This window comes from Zonotrichia leucophrys, chromosome 10 (assembly GCF_028769735.1).
Source record: "Zonotrichia leucophrys gambelii isolate GWCS_2022_RI chromosome 10, RI_Zleu_2.0, whole genome shotgun sequence".
In the NCBI taxonomy this organism is placed as follows: Eukaryota; Metazoa; Chordata; class Aves; order Passeriformes; family Passerellidae; genus Zonotrichia; species Zonotrichia leucophrys.
In genome coordinates, this window is record NC_088180.1 from 14,954,261 (window position 1) to 14,975,672 (window position 21,412).

Below are 21,412 nucleotides of genomic sequence, written 5' to 3' on the forward strand. Positions count from 1 at the left end.
GTTCTCCCCTAAAAAGCTGACCCAGGACGTTCTCTTCCCAGGGTGTTGACAGGAAAATTAATGAGGCATGGACACAGTGCTTAGTTTTTAGGTGGCTGAGTCAGTCTCAATCCTTTATGCCCTCCAGTCTTTTACTGAGTTTAACTCCTATTTATTAAGGGCATCGTGGGCTGTGCCACATCTCTCCTCCTGCTCAAGTGCGTCCAGCTTTGCCCAATTTAACCTGTCTGCATTTTCCTCAGCATGGAATCATAGAGTGGTTTTGTTTCCAAGGGACCCTAAAACTCATCTCACTCACCCCACCCTACACCAGGTTGGTCTGGATCCTGTCCACCAGAATGTTTCCAGGGATGAGGCATCCACCATCTCTGGCCAACCTGTGCCAGTGCCTCACCATCCTCATTGTAGCAAATATGTATTAAAAGTAGCTCCTGTGTCACACAGAGTCTGGAAAGGTTGAGAGATGCTGAAATTCCTGATCTTTCTGAGCAGTGCTGGTGCTCTGAAAATTAAATAATCCCTTTAAAACTACATAGTCTTATTTTTATTAATTTTTTTTTTCTAGATAAAAGCAAGTATTAGAACATTCAAGCCCCGAGAAAAGCGCTTTACTGAGGAGAACCGCAAATTTTCTAAAAAGGTGAAAATTGGGTCTGGGCTAAGCTTTTGCATCTGTAGGTTTGAATTGCTGTAGCACAATTGCAAGAACAAAACCTATTTATGCATAAAATGCCGAACACATGTAAATTCAGTGTATTTCTGTATATATTAAAAGGTTTGTTTGTGTTAACATGAAATTGCTTTCTGATCTGGCTTGCATCAGTAGTTCTGCTTTGTGCTTCAGAGTGGGGAAAATGATAGCTGTGGATTTTGCACACTTCGCAGCACTTAAAGCTCAATGAGAGCCTTATTCCCTTCTTTGTGAAGAAAGGCTAAATTCCTTATGTAGAAAATCCATAGGATTTAAGAACAATGGCCATTTTTCTTTTTTAAATTGAGAGGCCTTATAATAAGTCTGAAAATCCCTATTTATTTCTATGGACTAGTCCAAAACATGTAGAATAGAGCAGCAGACTACATTCTCTCTTTCCCTTTCCCTGAGACATTGAAGTATTTTAAGAATTGAATGACGATAAAGGTAGGTTTGTATAACTGTTTTATTTAGTTTTGGCATCAGTTTGTGCCTTTTTTTTTTCCTTTTTTTTGTAAGAGATGAGGAAAATCTGGAAGGTTTGGGTGTAATCAGAAAGCAGACAGGAGCTGGCGAATGTGTCTGAAATAGAGGCTTTATTTGTAATATGTGCCCTGGCATGCGTTTGTAGCCTAAATTATCCCTTGTTCTGAAGCAATAGTAGGATATTAGTGTGTTTGATTAAACTCCTCTTCTCCTCCCCTCCTCCCACTCAATATTTATCAGATCTTATCAAGAAATGTTGATCGCGTGAAAAAAATCACCATGGCAATATGGAATACAATACAATTCCTTTGGAGCTGCTTTCTCTGGGAGTCCACGGTGAAGAGCCTGATAGCATTTGTGGTAAGTGGATTTCTTCTTTTATTGCATGGGGCTGAGTGATCCTGGATCTGGAGTGTTCTGTGCCTTCCTCCCCATAAGTGTTCCCGCGTCTTCCTCCCCACTGGAGCGCAGCCCTTTCTCGTCGGCTGTTGTTGCTGTTTTGTGGCTGCAGGGCAGCTTGGGCCACACTGGGCCTGGTGGGGATGGGAAAGAGACCTTCAGGAGCAGCTTTTCCTGTCTGGGAGCAGAGGTGTTCACCTTCTGCACCGAGCTCTGGGGATGCCCATGTTCATGGTGGGTGATGCTGCCATGCACAGGCTGGAACTGTGTGGCCACTCTGGAATTTTGAATTATTTTAATTTGAAACATGGCAGCTGAGGGGTAGGAAAGGCAGGAGGTGGTGGCCAAAAAGATGGTGTAGGGAGATGCTTTTGATCTCCGTGGTGCAGTGAGCTGATGGATTTTGTGCCTTCCATCTTCCATTGCAGTGAGGCATCACTTCCCTGCAGGTTATCAGTTCCTGCTCTGCCTGTGTTGGCATTGCCTGTTGCACATTTATTCTCCTGAATGAAATAATGCATTGTTTGAAAGAAAAAAAAAAGAAGAAGGCTGGTCAGTGAGTTCTACTGCACTCTGCAAACCAAAAGCCAACTTCTCCACCTGCCTATCCCGCTTTTCATCTCTCTCCTTTTTCCTCTTGGTAGTAAACACCCCATTTGCAGTTTTCTCATAATCCACTCAAGCACAAAAAGATTTTGCCTGCTCTTTATTCTGCGGTGTGACATTTTCTTCATGCTTGAAATGTTTGGCATGCCATTAAAGGTTGCAAAAATCGTTTTGTGGTGGTCCAGCATGCAGAAAGAAAGTTTTTGAGTTTATTGTTTATTAAGCAATACAACATCCACATCACTAAGATTTTCTCCTGCGTTTACTGTCTGTGAATTGTAACATACTTAAAGGATTTTTTAAGGAAAACACATCAGTGTATTTGCCACAGATGGGTAAAGTAGACCAGTCCTGATTGAAAGAAGCTTCAAAACAAGGGCAGAGGAGCTGTCTTCACGCTGTAGGTCAGAGGGATGGCTCACACAGATGAATGGGTAGGATGAAGAGGGTCTTTTCTCTAATTTTTTGTCGTCCTGTTTCTTGAAGTTCATTCAGAAGATATTATATGTATTATATATAGTTAATGGCTGGAGAACAGAGTGGTTGGTACCACTGAAATAAAAGTGGCTGTGCAGAGGAGTTCTGTGATTGTGTCCAAGGGGATCAGTTGGGTGTTCATGCTGGGGCTGGAAAGAGAGGGTAAAATCCCAATGTCCATGTCCTGCCATCACTGTAAGCAGAAATCTAAGCACATATTTAAAAGGGTAGCTCTTTTTCACCAAAGTGCTTGTGAAGTTACAGCTGTCAAGTTCAGTTTTCCAAACCTAGGAAAAGTTTGGAAGGGGTGGAGAGGCAGAAAATAAGAAGGTGGGAAAATGGGTCTACAGGAAAAGGAATTTATTTCCAGTCAAAAAGAGTTATAAGCAGGTTACAAGTTACAGGTTGATAGCATCTTTACTGGATACCATAATACTCCTGGTTTCCTGAAAGGAAGTGGGTAATAGGAAAGGAATAAAAATACTCAACTCTAAGAATAATTACCACAGGCTTCTTCTACAACCCAAAATTTAAGTCTATCTGATTTTTCTCACATGGAAATAATTCAGCTCTGGCACTAAAAATGAAATGCTAATTATATATCTCTCTCTCTCTCTCACTATTTCCAGCGTGAGTGTTCATAGTATTGAAAATACGCACACAGCACAGTAGGTGCAGCATCCCTCCCTGCCCAGTCTGTGTGGAAAATCCACTCCTCATGTGCTGGTTAAAAGATGAGGTTAGGAGGATGCACAAAGCTTCTCTCCCCCTTTTCAGCTGAGTTCATGAAACCCTTTATTGGTAGCTTCGATGCCAGTTAGGCCCTCAAACTAGAAAATGTGGTTTTTAAAAATTATTTTGCCTTACAGATGATGTCCCTCAGGCCCCTGGCAATTACCATTTTGATCTGGTATTTCCCTTGGTTTCCCTCTACAGGTAACCCATGCCCCTTCTTCCAAGGGGGAATGAAGTGAGGGAGGAGGAGGAGGAGGAAGACAAGCAGGCAGTGTAATCATGAGAGCCTTGTTTTCCTCAGCAATCAGACAAAACCCGCTGCCAGACAGATAAAATATTTGTGAGGTTGTCAGAGGACAGCAATAGCCAAGGACATGGAATCTTTCACCTTCCTGTTTCAGTCTTCCCTCCCCATTAGTGCCACAGCTCGTGTGTGTGACAAGGACATCAGCAGCTTTTGGGGGTGTAAGAGAAAAAGAGGGACAGGTGAAGAGGGAGGAAACAGAGGACAGCACAGGCAGGACATGAGTGAATGAGAAAAATGCTCTCACTCTGTTGCCTCATTTATAAGATTCATCATCCCAGGCTAAATTTCTTTATTAGGATGTAATGGTGAGAGGAGACAGTCCAAGAACATGTGAGTAGATGAATTTTTTTGTGCTATAAAAATGTAATCACATTTTTCATCAGCGTTCTGTGCTTTTAATCTGATGATTTTTCATCTGAGTTAATTGTATAGGCACAGAGGACACTGGGCTGTGCTGAAGCACATGTAAAATCAGATTTTTTTCAAGCTTAGAGCTTTAGGAAAGAGGGTTGAAAGGGAGGTGAGATGAAGAGCAAATTTTCACTTTTGGTGATGTTTGCCCTGTGCATAAAGGGTTTTGTGAAAATGGTGTTACACAACTGGAGAAAACATCCTGGGTCAGAGGAAGGGGTCGCACATAAAATTTCTGGGTTCTTTATAGTTTACCTCTCCTCACTGGTCTAGTGTTAAAAATGGCCACACATGGTTGTATCTGCCTGGGGATATCAGGAATATTCATGTTGCCTGTAGAGTTGACAGTGTTCATATACCAAGAGATACCTTTAATTTGTGTGTTCTTCTCCATCAGTTCAGGGTTTGGGGGGATTTGTAGACTTTTAAGACCAAAAAGACCTTCAAACATCCCTTTCTGTTTAATCCTGATATATTTATCTCTGTATTCAACCAATATGTTGTGTTTTGATTGAAACATAGATCTCAAAAAGGTCTTTATTTTGAAGATACCTGGACATATAATGCAGTACATCCCTGTATGGTCCTTCTTGCGTGCCTGGCACACTCCATATCCTACCTTGGACAGTTTTCTACCAGTTTTCAGTCTCAATCTTGTCGTTTTAGCCTGGCCCTCTTCAGTTCTTCCTCACCACACTTTTCTCCATTGAGACATCACTTCCACACAGCACTACTGGTGTCCAAAAACTGGAGTTGTGTCCTGTGGTGTGCCTGGGGGAATGTCTGCTCACAACTCAGCTTTTATGTCTGATTATAACCTGTTTGTTTTTCCCATTCATGCATACAAAAACTTGTCTTCTTACCTTCCTGTTGTGCATTTAAACCATATTTTTGAACCTTCCTTCTGTATGCAAACACTCCCTGCCTGCTCTGCTCCCCCTTTTCTGGTTGTGGAAGTGAAGTCTGTAATAACCAAATCATTCTTACTGTATTATATGTATCTTTAAAATATTTAAAAGTTAATTTTAGTCACAATGCTTTTCATGAGGACTTATGCATCATTGCACATTGTGCTTGTGATTTCATACAACATAATTACACCTTCTATTGACACTTTTCTCTGCATTAATGGTAATTATGCCATTTAATGAAATTACAGTAATTGCATTAAAAAAATATAAGCTGGTGCGAATTAAAAGGATATATTGACTGGAATTTTTACTATCATATATATATATATTTAAAGTTTGCATGATAGTTGCAAGAGACGTTGACAGGATCAGGCAAACGATGGGAAAGCAGCCACCAGAGCACCTCTGGTGTGGCTGGCAGTGCTGCTCTGGGTTCCTTCAGGGTCCCTGCACACTCAGCCATGCCAGAATCCTTCATTTGCACTGGCAGCATTTCCCACTCCATCAAGTTCAGGATTTTTGCTGATCCAGGCTGCTGCCAGGGTGGGGACAGGTGGGAGTGATGCTTCCAGCTCAGCAGGGGCCAGCCAGACAAGGGATGCAGCAGGCACAGGCAGTATTTGTTTATTTTGCAGTGACACTGCACTGTGTCTACTAATTATTTTATGATAGTTTAGTACTGGGAGGAGTGTGTGGTGATGCAGCATAATGTGTTGGAAATGTGGGGCTTCTGGTCAAACTCCCTGCAGCTATTTAATGATGGGCAGCTGGGAAAAGGACAGGCATGGGGGCATTTTGGAGCACTTTGGGCTTCCCAGAAATCTGACTGATGCAAGAGTAAGGAAGTACAACCCAAATGTAAACTTTTCTGTTCCTTGCTGCAGAGGTGGGATTTTGTCACTGCTCTGCATTGAGATCTCCAAAGCGCTTTAAACCTAGAGGGAGCTTGGGGATGGCTGGTTTTGGGCATTGTCCCCTTGGGCTGGGAGAGCTTGGAAGGTTTAGGAGCCCCAGGGCTGGCTGGGTGAGGCTGCAGGTTGGGTGAGGATGTGCATTGTTCTGCCAGATTGCTTCAGGTCTGATCTGGGGCAGTGACAGAGAGGACAGAGCCTGTGAACTTGTGGGCATCTCTGCCGAGTGTGTGATGGAGCACTCTGCCACTTCAGCTCCTGATACAGCAGCTGGATCTGAGCCCAGCTAAACTCATCTCAGAGAGAAGATACCAATCATCTTATTAGACATGAGCAATTTTTGATCCCTGTTGAGCTGGGCTATATTTATAGTGATGAACTGCAGGCAAAAGGCCATTGGCTTGTTGACAGTGTCCTCTAAAATTGCTAATTGCTTATCAGTAAGAGGGAAATGTTCTTTATCCCCTCAGGAAAGATATTTGTTAGCTCAAAATCTGAGCCTTCTGGAGTTTACTTGGGGTAAATCTCTCATTCTGTATGTGGACAAGTGTCTCCTGCATGTTATGGTTTGGCTTTCCCAAGCAAAGCACAAAATGTTCCAGCCCTGTTTGTGCTGAGCATAATTCAACCCTGGAGATGACAACAATATACGGGTAAAACATCCAATTTAACTCCTGCATTGTTTTGCAACACAGTGATTTATTTTATTGTATTTTTTCCTTGATGGGAGGGGAGTTATAGATCAATAAGAGGAAATTCTTGGGATGAAAGTTTCACAGGGAACATGAGAAATCTGTGGAGAAGGGAGACCAGTAGCAGCTATGGAATAATATAGAGACTTGAGTCACCAAACCTCTCTTGCACCTCTGGCCAACCAAGCAGAGGAGGGAGGTTTAATTTAACTGAATATTTACCAGTAGGTGGTAATAACTCACTCTTTTGTAGGGTGGGGAAGCAAAATGTGCTCTCACATGAGCTCCCTTAAAATATTTCTTATTTTCCCTGTGGATTGTCTGCTAATTTTGAGCGAGCAGTTCCCTGATACAAAACACAAACCACCCTGCCTTGACTACATGTGTAACTGATGAGAAGGGTATAGTCTTTTTTAGCTTTTTTTCTTCCCCCCCCCTTTTTTTTCATCCTCACAGCTGAAGATGAAATATAAATCATTGTTCCCAAACTATTCGGGAACAGCATTAAAGTAATGGTAGATTAAAATGTCTCCACATTAAAAAGCTAAATAAAATGAATAGATGTAATCCTAAAGAGAGAAGAATGAGTATTCTTCAAACACTGAATAGGGAACTTGGAAGAAGAAAAAACTTAAAAAAAGAAGGAAAAAAGTATTAATGCAAAAGAGATGGTCTTTACATCCGTTTTACTGTAGAGCTTTTGCTGAGGGCTGTTCTCAGCCCATTTGCAGCTTGTGTTTTGCTGCAGTTTTAAAGAAGCAGTAGGCAAAGGAAGGAAGGCAGTTTCTATTTAAATAGGGGAGCTGTAAAATATCCTTGCTACAGAAATTGGTTCATGTTCAGGCTAGAGCCGGTGCTGGAGGAGGAATTTCACCTAGTAGGTAATTCTTCAGAGCCCCCAACATTTCTTCCCCTTTTCCCTTCTGCAAATCCCGGGCAAAGGCACATCTTTAATACCGTTGTCTCGAACTCTGGTGAAAAGGCTGGAGTGGAGAGGTGTGTTTTTATTTCAGGCTGTTATATCCCAATAGAATATTTTCCTAATGAAGGAGGAAACGTTTACATCCTGCTTGCCCCTGGCTGCTGGGGCAGTGCCTGTGCAAAGGCAGCAGGGCGGGAGCAAAGCTGTCAGGAGCACGGTGGTACCTGACACAAGTGGCTGCTCGGATGGGAAACAGGCTCCTCCAGACAATTAAACGGGATGGTTTCACCCTTTCCCCCTGCAGTTTTTACATTTCCACTATTATTCTTCCGTGGTTGAAGGGGGAAATACGATTTAAGCTCGAGATCCCAGACTTTGCTTTGCTGCAGCAGTTAAAATTCCTGGAATAGCAACAGTGATATTGACGATGCTGAGAGACACACAGCAAAGTAAACACATGTTATTTCCAGCTCTTTCAAAAATGCAAGAACAAACAAGGACAAAGTTAATAGGGAAATAACCACTTTGAGCCTTGACAACACAATAAACAAGATTTAAAAAGCAGAGTTTGAAGCTTTAGAGTCAGGGTGAGAGGGAGCTGAGCGCAGACCAGTACAAATATCCCTTTTAACTTTGAAAAAGATGGACGGCCTTATGTTTCCAGCTCAGAAGTTTTGGGAATTTGCTTCTTACCAGTGAAATGTTCCAAAATAAAAATAAAAGCAAAACTATGTTTTGCATCTGAGGAGTCATTTCCTCTATGTGTGCTTAACAAGGCATTTACCCTCTATAGGAATTCCCTTGATTTTGGGGTTGGGGATCTTCCTCTTAAATTATGCTGTGCTGATATTTTTGAGGCTTTCTGTGTCATGTACTCAGAACTTGAATGCATCACATCGAAATGATTCCCTCAGCCCTGGTAATGAGAGAGACCAAAATCACTGCCTCTCCCTCTTTAATTGCATTTTGTTGGGTTTAATTGATGATAAAGCCTTTTAATACCTTGGCTGTGTGTGTTCAACTCTGTGGTCCAAGTATTTGGGTAAAAGAACAGTCCTGATGTAGGATAAGCCTCTGTGCAGCTGGTCAGCAGAAATGTGTATGCAGGCATCCAGTCGAGAATTAAGGCAGGGAGAAAGAAATTCAGCTTTGTTATAGTGTGTGGATTTATCCCTGGAAGGTGTTGGTGCTAAGATACCTGAATAGATACGTGTGTCTGTCAGTCTCCCAAGCCAGATTGGAAATGTAGTTTTCATCTCTTTGGCTATTTAATGACAGCCCACAAAGCCAAGGTCAAATGTGGGAACATTTTATCTAATTAAAAAAAGAAAAGGCAAATTAAAAAGGGCTCTTTCTAGCAAAAACCTGAACTAAAGGCATCCACAAATCCTTCTTCCTCCCTTTGTGCTCAAGTTGCAACCTGTTGGAGAACTCTGCTCAGTGCTTGCATTTCCAGCTAATTTGATATCGCCTTTTTTTTTTCTATTTTCTTTTTTTTTGTGGTTGAAGCTTTGTCATTTGTTTCGAAGCTGTCATTTTTATTAGTCTCCCTGGCTGATCTTTTTGGGCTCTCGTCAGGTGGTGTGTGTTCTCCATTGTCTGCCTGGTCTTGGCAAGCTGTAGGTCCTTTTATTGCCATATGACGTGGGCGTGCTTGCAGCAGTAGCCTGTAATTATACCCACCACAGGTGACAGTTACAAGAGAGCTTTGGTAATAATTTTAGCTGCCTGATCTGATGTTTATGAAGAGCAAACCCTCTTTGTGGTCTGGCTGGAGTTTGCTATATTGTGTTGTACTTTCACCGTTTGATTTATGAAGCCCTTTTAATTTTTTTTTTTTTAATTTTTCCTTCATATATAACACCTTGTGTCTTTTAAAGTCCTGAAGTTTTGCAAAAGATTGTTGTTAATCTTATGCTATTTTGTACTTTTCCTATTTATTTTTGCATGCCTTGTATTTATTTTGCTTTGCTCAGCACAGCAAAATAATACTCTTGCCTGTTGCTGGGTTTATTTGTATATTTAACACTGCTGAACTCCTGTATCTAACACTCCTGCCTCTCTAGCAGATATTCTGTGTTCTCCCAACTGTGAGAGTAATCACACATTAGCATTTAATTATTTATTTTTTTTTACCTTTGACTATTATTTAACTGTTTTAGAAAAAGTGAAACTCTCTTTCCAGCAAGGCAGCACTGGTTCCTTTACTCCCAACAAAATTGCAAAATTTGGATTGTGTCAAAGATGAATTTAGCTCATGATTTTTATGGTTATCTTACAAACCTCCATTCTGACTTCAGGAATTTGCCAGAAAAAAATTCGACAAGGCTGACATGCCCACTTACCTGAAAGCTGTTTTCCTCTTGTGCTGTATTTATTTTTGCAGTCTTAAATGAAACTCTCTTTAGAGAAACTAAAATTCTCTCTTTAGAGAAACTTCAGATTAAAACTCATGGGCATCTTCTGAATTTTTGATTCTTCTCACAAGATTCTGACTTGTAATTCTTCTGAATTGAGTGGCAGGTTGAAAACCAAGAGAAATTTATCTGCAATAATTTGCTACCTTATCTGATCCTAAAGAGATGATTTTCCATGTCAGGATTCAGTCATTTTCATTTTCCCAATTTGCCTGGTGCTTTTTCTGAAAGTTCACTTTATTCATAGACTAGAAATTGCATAAACAAAGATGAAATTAGTATTCTGAGTTGAATGAATGTTGCATCTGCGTGAGACTCATTAAACAGGAGTGTGAGACAGAAGCTACTTACCACCACTATTGGAAATACCAGAATTTGAGAAGCTTATTTGTAAAATTCCCAAAGTTGGCATGGATTTAGACTCTGCAAGCTGTATGGGAAAAACATAAGGCTCAGCCCAAACAAACAAACAAAAAAGGCAGGAAACCCCTGGCATGTAGGACGAAAAAGGTATATATAAGGGAGCAAAAATTCCATTAAAATTAAAAATTCTTATACTTAGTGTGCTCTTTTTTCCCCACAGAGCCACAGGTGTATTGATTTTCTTTCAGTCAGCATCTGCTTGGGTTTGTTTCATTATTCACATTACTTTGACCTGACACCTCTTAGAAAGTACTTTAAAGCACTCAGTTTTACAGGAAAATTGTAGACATTGACTATTATTGCCTATGTCATTGGTGGAACACCTCTTTTAGTGTTTTTTTAAATTTCTTTTAGTTGTAAAAAGGTAGATTTTTTTTTATTAAACACAAATGTAAGCTTAGAGCAACACTGCTTTCCCCTGAAGCACAGAGGAAGTTTTTATTCTTCCAAAATGAAGGAATAAGTAGAGACACATCTGTAGGTGGATTAAATCACTGTAACTCCATTGGCTTCAGAAACCTGTGTTATTTAACAGCAGTTTAAAAAATTTGCGTCCTCGTTTTGGGCAAAAATCCTGTGTGAATAGAACGATCATGTTTTCTGAGAAGAGGAAAAGCCTGTAGATGGCGATGGACCCTCAGGAATGAGCCAGCTCTGGCATTCAGGCTTTTGTCAGATTTTTCTGGCAGGTTTTCTTTCTCTTGCTTGAACTATTTTATTTTTAATTTAATTCACCCTTTCTCTCAGTGCTAATGTAACACTAGTTGCAGAAATCGTGACAACTGGAAGAAATTTCCTATTTGAAGGTAATGCAACATTTGGTTTTATGATGGAGACAGATACACCTTGAGGGATTTCTCTTAAGGCGTTTGCTTGTCGGGCTTTTTTTTTTCCTTTTTTTCTTTTAAATAAGAAAGAGTTGGATCCTTTACAAGTTCTGAAATAAAAAGAGATTAGTAGAGAAGCTGCAGAGCAAATACACTTTTTTAAAAAGCTTGTTCCCATTTAGCTTTACTTTTCTTTATTAGCAACAAAGATGTGCTTTAACTTAGAGGTAATTTCTAAGTAACCAGAAAGTTCTTGGGTTGTTTGAGGATAGCAGTAATAGTAAAAATACCTTAAGTCAGGGTATGTCCCTTACATTTCTTTTTTTTAAACTATTCAGTTGAAAATAAATGTGGAGCAGTGGGATGACTGCAAAATCTCAGAAATCTGATTTAAAAAAAAAATCTTTACTATTAATTATGTATAAATCTGACTGCTTCCACTGTAAAGATTTGCACTGCTACCAATAACATCAATAGAGTTTTGATCTCTTCCCGCACAACTTCATGAAAATTAAATCTCTTATTCTTAATTGTGGCATCCACGCTGTAGTCAAGCTTAGCTGGTTTCTTTTGGTGTTTTTTCCTTTTTAAAGGTAGTACTGTGATTTTGAGAAGCGTTAATAAATATGTAGAACATGTAGTGTTTTGTACCAGTCTAATATGCTGATTTATTTTACCTTTAGCATTACCCATGTAAAGTCAGCATGTTTACTGAGAGATGAGTGCCAAAGGTGAGCAAAAGTCTTCACTAAAACAGCCTTTAACTACTTTGCTAGCTCAGGTTCAGAACTTTCTACTTTTGTTTTGGGAGAAGTCGCTGTCTTCTGTACTTCCCTTCAGCTTTCATCTTTTAATGGAAGAGGAGAGCAGCACATCTCTGTATCAAAGCCAATTGTCAGCTTTCATTAGATGCATTCTATTGTTTGTTCAGATTAGAAATAACTGCATTACACTTTGACTTTGAAGGCTTGCTTGTTTTTAAATATACTGGGTATATGTGACCTTTTTGTCATTTGTGATGCACTTGGCTTGGCAAATTTGAGATACCCATTTCAGCAGCAGCCAAACCTTTTTGTAATGCAGGCACTCCACAAAAAGGCACTTTCTGTAGGTCTGCAAAAGTAAAATAAAACCCTGCTGCTAATGAAAAGCATTAATAGCCTCATCTAAATATTTTTTAGCCATAAGGGTACCTCAAATGCATTGCATTGGGAGAGAGCCCCCAGTGCTTAGGGAGAGTGCAGCACCCATTTTTTAGCAGTGGGTAGGAATCCAGTGAGCTGCTTTTATCCTCCCATTGTGTATTGGCCATAGGAGATGTGGCTTCTGTCAGAACATGATGGCAAGACAGTCTAATTCCATTAAAAATTTTGCACTAAGCAAATTTTCTTAAAATGTTTAGAATATTAAATGGGAAATGCATAATTGATACAGAGATATTAGCTTTTTTTTTTTTTTTTAACTGAACATGCCCATCAGGAATGAGATGATGACTTGTTTCAGCAGTTAAGAAAACTTCCCCAGATACTTCCATGTACACATTTGGGAAAATTATTTGCAATGATATATTTCAATTTCCTTAATAAACTAGACCTGTCTTCCTAATTCCCTTTCCCTTAAGTCCCTCTGCAGGGGTTAAGAAATGAAGTATTTTGAAATTATTATCAGATAACTGTTTCTATGAATAAAAAACTAATCTAAGCTTTTTTTTTTTTTTTTCCAAAAAATAGATTTATATTCCAAAGCTGGGAAATAAACAGTGGCAGTAGAAAGGAAATATGAGATTAATAAAAATGAAGACATTTTGCAGAGCTACTCTGGATGGTTTTAATCTTGTTTTGTTTCTTTTTCTTTTTTTTTTTTTTCCTTCTTCTGGGAAGTAGTACTGCAGCAGCATGCCTTGCAATGAGAGTAATTCCTGCTTTCTTTTTTGAAAGTTGTGTGAATACTGGCAGAGCCAGTGGTCCTTTAGAGCCCAGTGAATCCTGTCTCACAGAGGGATACCTACAGTAAGACACAGAGAGGGGGATGAGATCAAATGCTCTGGTTAAAAAGCCTTGGGGAAGCATTATGTGTCTGAGGCCTGATCTATTGTCTGGGAGGTCGGAGAGTGTTAATGCACTCTGCAAAGATTAAACTCCCTCTCTAATTGCTGCAACACTTCCTTAAAGGATTTAAACAGTCGGGCAAGGTGATGCTCCTTGTCAATTTTTGTCTTCTGACAGCTGTTGAAGTTTATCTGTCTTTCCATGGAGACCACTAGATCATGCAAAGCCAGCAGTGGCAAAAGCACAGACCCCAAATTAGGACTGTGAGCAATGAATGCTGCTATTTACAACTATTTCAGCCTTTAAATACTCTTAAGTCCTGAGACCAGGGTTGCTGTTACATTGCCATGCCACTTACTTTTGGTTATAGGAGTTCCTGAAGTGCCAAAAAAAGTTTAACTGCTGAATTTGATGAAAAGTCACCCTTTTAACTGGGAAGTGCTCACATTATGGTCTCCATCCCTTATTGCTGGGCTAGTGTCTCCCCCTCACTAAGTCTGATTAGCATTTGAGTTCTCTTGGTCCATAAAACCTGAAACAAAAATGCACTCAGAAAGCTGGTAAAGCTCAAGGCACGAAAGTTTTTCTGCTTCTGAACCAGAATGTCCACACTGACAAGTGCCTGCCAGTGTGGTAAAAAAACAGTGTCACTAATTTTTAAAGTGGATCAGAACCACTTAAAAGAACCAGTTTATTATTTGGCAGTCCAGATACTTGAAATACTTTTCATTTGCAAAAGATGCTGCTTTTGCTTGGAAAGTACTTTAAGGGCAAGGGATGGCAAAAAAGGTAAATGTTACTGAGAGAGGAGAAGCATAGCTCCACCCCAGGAGAAACTGGGAGATTTAATATTTCTGCAACGAGGCCGTGGTATCCTCACGTTCACAGTAGGGCAACATTACTGTAACAGGAGTGGAATTTGACCCATCTTTTTCCAAATGCCCGTTCCTGTTTCACAGGCAGATGTGAGTGTGTCCTGTTTCACTGCAGCTCACACAATGTGACAGGTCCTGCCGACCAGAGAGCCATCCTGTAGTTAATTTTTCTGGTGGATCAGAAGCTTTTCAATTTGATAGTGTCTGTGTTTTTGCTAGTCTTGCAGCATCTAAATGTGTTGGTGTATCAAATCCATTTCACACATAAATGTATAAATATGACCTATATAAATATACATATATTCAATGCCTCTTTTCTAGACTCTGAGCAGATGAGTAATACAGCTGTTCAAAGGAGAAAAAGACTTTTTCTTTCTTTCTTTTTTTTTTATTTTAAAGCCCTCTTGGCTCTGAATCGGAAATTGAGGAGCAGAATTCATCAAGTGTATTCTGATCGTTCTCAGATGGGTAGTTCCTCCTTCCCTTCCTGCATAGCATGTTCCTTTGCACTGTTGCTATATTACATGAAATGTTTCATCTGTATATAAAAATTAAAAATTCAAACAAAAATCTGGCCCACATGAAGAACAGGCCCTTTGGGCATATGGTTCATTATGCATATTCGTTTAATTACTAAAACACTTGGGATGTCTCTACTGCCCTTGCTTTCAACTTGTAAAGTTGGATCTGTTCTGCAGCACAGAATATGTTGAACAGGCATGTGTCATAAAGGACTTCAGTTTTCTCCTACTTCAAACTCTATATAATGTTCTTGGCTGAATTGTTAGAATTTACTGATTATTAGTTCAATCCACTGCATCAAAATAGCATTTCGGGATCTCTTTTCTCTTAACACCTTCTCTAACCCCAAAAAAGCAAGTTTTACAGTGGTTCAGAGTTGTGTTTAGTGTTGAAGTAATGTGAGACTCAGGATTTAGATTTCAGGCACATTCCCTCAAAGCACCTAAAGCTGCATGTTGAAGCTGTATAACTTTTATTAGCTAGGAAGGGATTGCTGTGATAGTGTGACTTTAATTGATTTTCAGGGCAAACAGGTGGTGATGGTTTAGGCATCCCCCAGTCTCCTGCCATTCCTAATTTGGAGTTGCACATATAATAGCTTTATTAAAGTAAACAATCTCCTGGCTTTAGTTTTACCTGAACAGCTGCCTGAAATTGTGGGAGTCTTGCAATTTTTAATTTTTTTTTTTCTTAAGCTTATTCTGTGTTTTAGAAAGCAAGATGCTACAGGTCTGCTGGTGGAAAATCTCTATTACATAGTCATGCTGTCAATATACAGGGGGTGTTTTTGTGTGTCACTGCTGTTAGCTTACAATGGTAACATATCCAGGGTATAATTACAGTGAGCCTCAGTCAGCTCCATGCATTTGTTCTGTAACGCAGCAATTTTGTCACACTGCAGATTATGAACCTGCTGGAATTGTTTAAGTGTTGTGTAATCACACTGTTCCTGGTGTCCTGGGTGTGTGTCAGGTGTGGGGAGGGCTGGGGTTATGGACTGCATTTCTCCTCTTCACTGTGGGAAAGCTATCCCAGGCAGATAAAGAGATTTTCTGGGCTCTGGCATGGGGATGTGTTGGGGAATCCCAGGTACAGTTTAAGGACAAAGGATAAATAATCTGGAATTCTTTGCCTGTAAGGATATAATCTCACTGCTTTATATGTGCTTTAGAGGTGCTTTTAGATTTCTGGGTTTGTGGTCTTGGTTTACTGGTTTGGGATTTTTAAAAATGATTGTTTTGTTCCTTTGCTCTGTTTCGGTCTGGAAATGTTTTTTTTAGCACTGGAGGTTTTGGAATAGAGAGTACCAGGGAGTTTTGCACCAATGGTGTTACAATCATCTATTCCTCATTTGTCTAGGTTTACTGCCAGGTTCTACAAACCTGGTTTTTGAATTTTTCTTTTTCCCCCTGTGCCATAGCTGTAGATGCCAGGGAAGTAACCTTATGTGTGATTCTCACTGAACACTGTCTAATTTAGCATGTTTGCTTTATTAGAGAGCTCTTTTTCCTTTACCCATTCAGCTCTAATTTACATTATGAACGTGAAGGAGGAGTCATTAAAGTAGTTTAAACATAATCATTTAAGACTCCCATTTGTTACCAATTGGAACCCAGTTGAGAGCCCAAATTTAAGAGCACTTCCACCACCACTCCTTCCACTGTGAACAATTACGTCACCATCTGTCCCTTGTTGCTAATGTTTCTCAAAATGTTAACAAATATATCTCCAATTAAGTGGACATTTATCAGCTCAGCTAATGATAATTTTTTTTCATGACCCTTTTAAGGTGTTCACCTTATCCAGAATAAATAAAATTTGCCTACGTTTTTGCCTTCTTTTAAATAGCACAAATATTTTATTTCTGGTGCTTTTTGGAAGAATTATTTACTGTAAGATCAGGCTTTTAACTTGCATAATGCCTTTCTTCCCTGCAAATAGGTTGTAACTTTGTGTATGAGAATAATTCCAGAGCTGTGATCCTACTGATAATCAAACCAAAACATGAGAATTAAAAATGACCATTTAATTTATCTATGATATAATGCAACAGATTTTTTTTCCCCCCCTTGCATGTCACCCCCTCTTTATTTTGGGATCTTCTCCAGTCACCTTAGTCTGTGATAGTAACCCCTTTAGAAATAGCATGCAGATTTATTCCCCTGGCTTATCCCCAGAGGATTACCCCAAAACATAGAAAACTGTTGTAATATTTTTTTTCTTTCCCTTTTTTTTTTTTTTTCCTGATTTTAAGCTTTACTGCTTCAGGGTCTTAACTGTATTTTACTTGGCACAGGAAATGTAAAATACGTTAGATAAAAGCATGAGGGAAAAATTAGACCAGTCAGCATGTTGGCAAACAGCTATTTCTTCAGTGTCTGCCGCCTAAAAGGATTTGAAATCTTTTACTCTAAAACTGTTGTACATACATAAATATAGAACCCAAAACTCCTGTTGGAGCTGATTTTGGTTTAACCTCTTATAGGGATTAGGGATAAAGTAGGAACCACAAGAAAATTGGACAGGGGCACCCACTAGACTCGTGGGTATTGGCTTTGAGGGTTAAATGCATGTATTTTAGGGGACAGAGGTGACACCCCCAGGCATGGACCCCTTCATGTTGGAAATTATCATCCACACTGACCAATGTGCCAGGTATTTGTCAAATAGCTGGAATGCAATATAGAAATCTTAAATTACACACAGACTTTACAAGTGATAAGTTCAGTGAAATAAATTTAGACTGAGTGCCTCTTCCCTGACCTCCTCATTACAGAAATATATCCATGGATCTTGGTTCCACTTTTCTAGGCTGGGTAACCTCATTTAATGTAACAAAAATAATCAGAATAAAAGAAAACCGTCCCTTTTTAATTAGCTTAGTTTTTGTTTTGTTGTTATCTCTTTCTGATTCCAGGCATTGTTATGAGTAGGGGATAAATCCATTGAACGTGTTAATGACAACAGTAATTCAGGCTCAGAGTGGGGACATTTTGTAAGTGTTTGCAGTCTTGAGTGTAGCATCCCAACCTTCCCTGATGGAGTTTCCGACGGCAGTGTCCCAAGAGGATGGTGGAGAACAGATTGCAATATTGTCAGCTCTTCTGATTTCTCTGCGACTTTTGCAGAACATGCTTCTTCTTAAAGCACCATTTCTTAAGAGTCCTGTGATTGCACATGAATCACAGCTTTCATTTAAAACACAAATGAGTCTCTACTTCCTACCAGCAGCAGAGAAAATGAGATCCCCCTGAAGAGTCTAAATCAGGCAATGACAAAAAAGGCCCTAACACATATTGACTTAAACAGTATGAGTTTTTTCGCATGTTTTTTGGGACTATTTTTGTTGGTTTTGAATCTCTTTTTTTTTGTTGCGAGTGGGGAACGTTGTGTTTTTTTTTCTTTTGCTTCTGAATATTTTGTAAAATTGTGACCGTGCTGACCAGAGTTCCCATCCATCTCCACAGGATTTATTCTTTTACTCGTTTTTCTTGTTTAATCTTCACGTGTGATGTAAATTGTCAAGCACTAGTTGGGTACTCCCCAGCAATTTGGGCCCCCTTTTTCCTCCTTGAGCTCATCCTGGGCCATTCACTTAGCAAGATGCAGTTGGGAAAAGAAGGGTTGGGATGTGGTTATGGCAGCAGGACATGGCTTTGTGTCATTTAGCCTATGCAGACAACTGGGTTGGGCAACCATGGCTTGTTGTTTGTTATCCAAGGCATTACCTGAGGAAAAAACCCATTAGCTTCATGCATATGGTAAAACAAATTGTGCAAACATATCCTTTATTTCTACCTCTTGGTTCTGTGCAGTCACGCGTTAGGCAGACTTTTGAGGTTTTTTGGGGCACAGTTTGATTCTTTGGTTTGGCTTTTGGGATGTTGAAGTGGATTTTTTGTGCCTTTGTTTTTGAATTCCGGTTGTGCTCACACTTACTTCAAAGAGCTTTTTGCCTTCTGGTACACCCTCAAAAAAATTAGTAAGTTGTACGCTGGTGTGTGGAGCAATGCAGAGATGATTTGTAATGTGGCATAAATATTTAAAGGCCTCCATTCCTTCAGGTCATTTTTGATTTTGGTCGTTGCCGTTCAATACAGCGCACGTTCCGCGCCGCCGTCGAGATGCTCCCCGTTCTTCTGCCGGGGACACAAAAAACAAATTGAATCTAAAGTAAATAGGTTTCTTCTGCCAGTGCTGGTTTATTTAAGTGTAATTTCTCTTCCTGCCACGTTCTCCAGCACAGCATTGCAATGAGGGAGTGACTCTGCTCAGAATTGACCCTCCTTGAGCTCCGGTTTCACAGCTGTGAAGTGCAGTAAGAGCACGCTGTGAGGTGAGGGAGCATCAGGTGAATGTGGGAAGGAGGGTATCAGTCACAAGGACTCTGGAATGCCTCTTTGGAAGAGGATCTTTAGTGGGAAGTACATGCTATGTGGTTTCCTCAACCTTTTTTTTGCTGTGCCTTGAGATGGGGCTGTATTAAGATAATTTCCATTCTTTTTCATAACTTCCTTTTTTTAATACTCTCACTGTTCCATGCAAAGCCAGCCCAGGAGCACAACCCTCACTGCTGCACTCCAATCAGGCTGGGCCCTCACCGGGCACCCTGATTTTTGTCAGTGGAGGCTCAGCACTGCTGTGTTCCTGCATCCATATCGCCCATATCTGGAAGAGATGTCTCCATATGCACAGCTATATATGCACAAATGTACTGCTCTCTGTGAGTGTGTTCATTCTCTCCTCTGCTCTTGTGCTCTCTCTGTCTAAGGGCAGGAATAAGTATCTGTCAGAAATAATTTGTTGTCGACAGGCTTATTGCCTCCAAGGGATTTGAGTGCCCTTTTGGGGAGCCAGTATCTTATGTTATTGGCTAATATCCTGTATTTTGTTTGGAACAGAAAGCTTAAAAACCCCCAAAAAATAGAGAATTCGTCCCTGAATATTTATTCTCAAAAATTTCTCCTTTTTTATGGACTTCATTTGTGCATTCAGGGCAACTTGAAAGTGTGTAGCTCAGAAAAAAGTTAAAAATACAGAATTCTTCTCCCCTGTAAATAAGGGGGAGCACGTCTTTCTGTTTCAAATCAAATTCACGGATCTGGTTTAGTGTAGCTTAGTTCAAAACCAAACTTGGATGTTCACAGCAGTATCAGCCCAAGTTTTTCTCGTGCCTTCACAAGTTACACAGAACGTGTTTATAAATTGTGAGGAAACTTTTGATGAAGCTGTTAGAAGTTTAGAGTTCAGTTAAATTGTGGGTTTTGAAACTTGGAGTTTCAAACAATATTTTTCACAGCTCTGCTGATGAGGCATTTCATTAGCATTGGAGCCTGCACTGACCAAGAAAATAACTTTATACCATAGGTTCCTCGCATGCATTTAATCTCCCTTCACTTTTATTTCTTCCATCTGATGGAATGTATCACTCTCCTCCCATCACTCGTGTCCAAGAGTTATTCTGTCACAAAATACAGCATCCCTCACTGCAACACAAAGTCTTGCCAGGTCAAAAAGAGCCTGTTAATCTTACAGTTAGAAAAATTGTAATTATTGTGTGGAAAAATCACGCAGAAAATCCTATCTTGTGCTAGGTTTCTAAGCCTCTTAAAACTGTTCTATCCCATGACTGTGGGTTTGCTGGTGACAAATGTTTTATGGGCATATTTTAGTAGACACCCGTCTAAAATCTGGTCTTAATAGTCAGATGCTAAATTGGAACCAGAGCGGCAGAAAAACCAGATTTGAAACGTGTTTCTAAGGGTTTGTTTTTACTTTCAGTTGAGACTGCCTTCTCTCATCTTTTGTGCTGCTGTCAAAAGGGCCACTCTCATGGTTGTTCAAACTCCATGCTTCTTGACAGGAACAGTTGGACCCCTCTTCAATGATTTTCAGATGAAACGGCTCCCAAACCTCCAGAGCTTTAACTTGTAGTTATTAGGCCCTTTGAAATAGCAACACATTAATCAGCTGAAATCAAGTGGTCCTTTCTCCAAGGCTGTGATATTGCTGTTGTCTTTTAGGTAGAGCTCTAGTCTAAATATTAGTTTCAAGAGCTCTTTTTTTTCTTTCTTTCCCTCAAGATAGGTCTATCCCGTTCCTGTTTCTATTTTGATCATTGTTTTAGAATGCTGTGAATTAAAGTGCTCGCTTCTATAATGGGCTTTTATACTCTCAAACTGCATTAAAGGGAGTAGTGTGGAAACTACTTTAACTCTTAGTTTAGCAATTGGCTGCTGTGCTTTTAACTTCCCCCTTGAACAGTGTGAAGCCCAGCAGAAAAAGTAGCAATTAATGTAATGGATTGTGTCTGACAGAACTTGGTCTAGCAACAAGAAACATTGAAGAAAGGAATGGTTTGTTGAAACTGGATCATTTGAAGCAGGGCCATGTTGGTGTCCCTGACTTCTGTGGCACTGGGAAAGTGATCTGAACCTGTTAATGGATTCTCTTTCTAGTTTATGCATTAGGAAAAAGCAGACTGGGGATGACAAGAAATCAAGATGATATTCTTTCTTGCATTAGCTGTTATTTACATCAGCAGCTGAAACATTCTTGAGCTTTAGCATGAAACTATTGATAAGAAAATAATTAAGGGAGCATAATTCAAGAACTTCTCCCAGGCATAAAGTATCACTGAGGAGAGAGTAAAAACATGCATGATTGAGGACCTTGTCATTTGGGTAGTGGGTATCTGTGTCACAGGGCTGCTGGTGCTGTGGTCAGTGTCAGAGAGCTCCCTGAAATAGGAC

The 21,412-nt window shown here is 39.9% G+C and overlaps 1 protein-coding gene across 8 annotated transcripts in view; it reads left to right on the forward strand.

The window, feature by feature from the left end:
• MCTP2 (multiple C2 and transmembrane domain containing 2) overlaps nucleotides 1-21,412 on the forward strand; it is a 152,684-nt gene that overhangs the window by 105,657 nt on the left and 25,615 nt on the right. For all 8 annotated transcript variants that reach the window (XM_064722135.1, XM_064722134.1, XM_064722136.1 and 5 more), the window contains 2 exons: nucleotides 566-640; nucleotides 1,418-1,537. In XM_064722135.1, coding sequence (XP_064578205.1) covers nucleotides 566-640; nucleotides 1,418-1,537 — 195 coding nt within the window. The remainder of the gene's footprint in view (nucleotides 1-565; nucleotides 641-1,417; nucleotides 1,538-21,412) is intronic.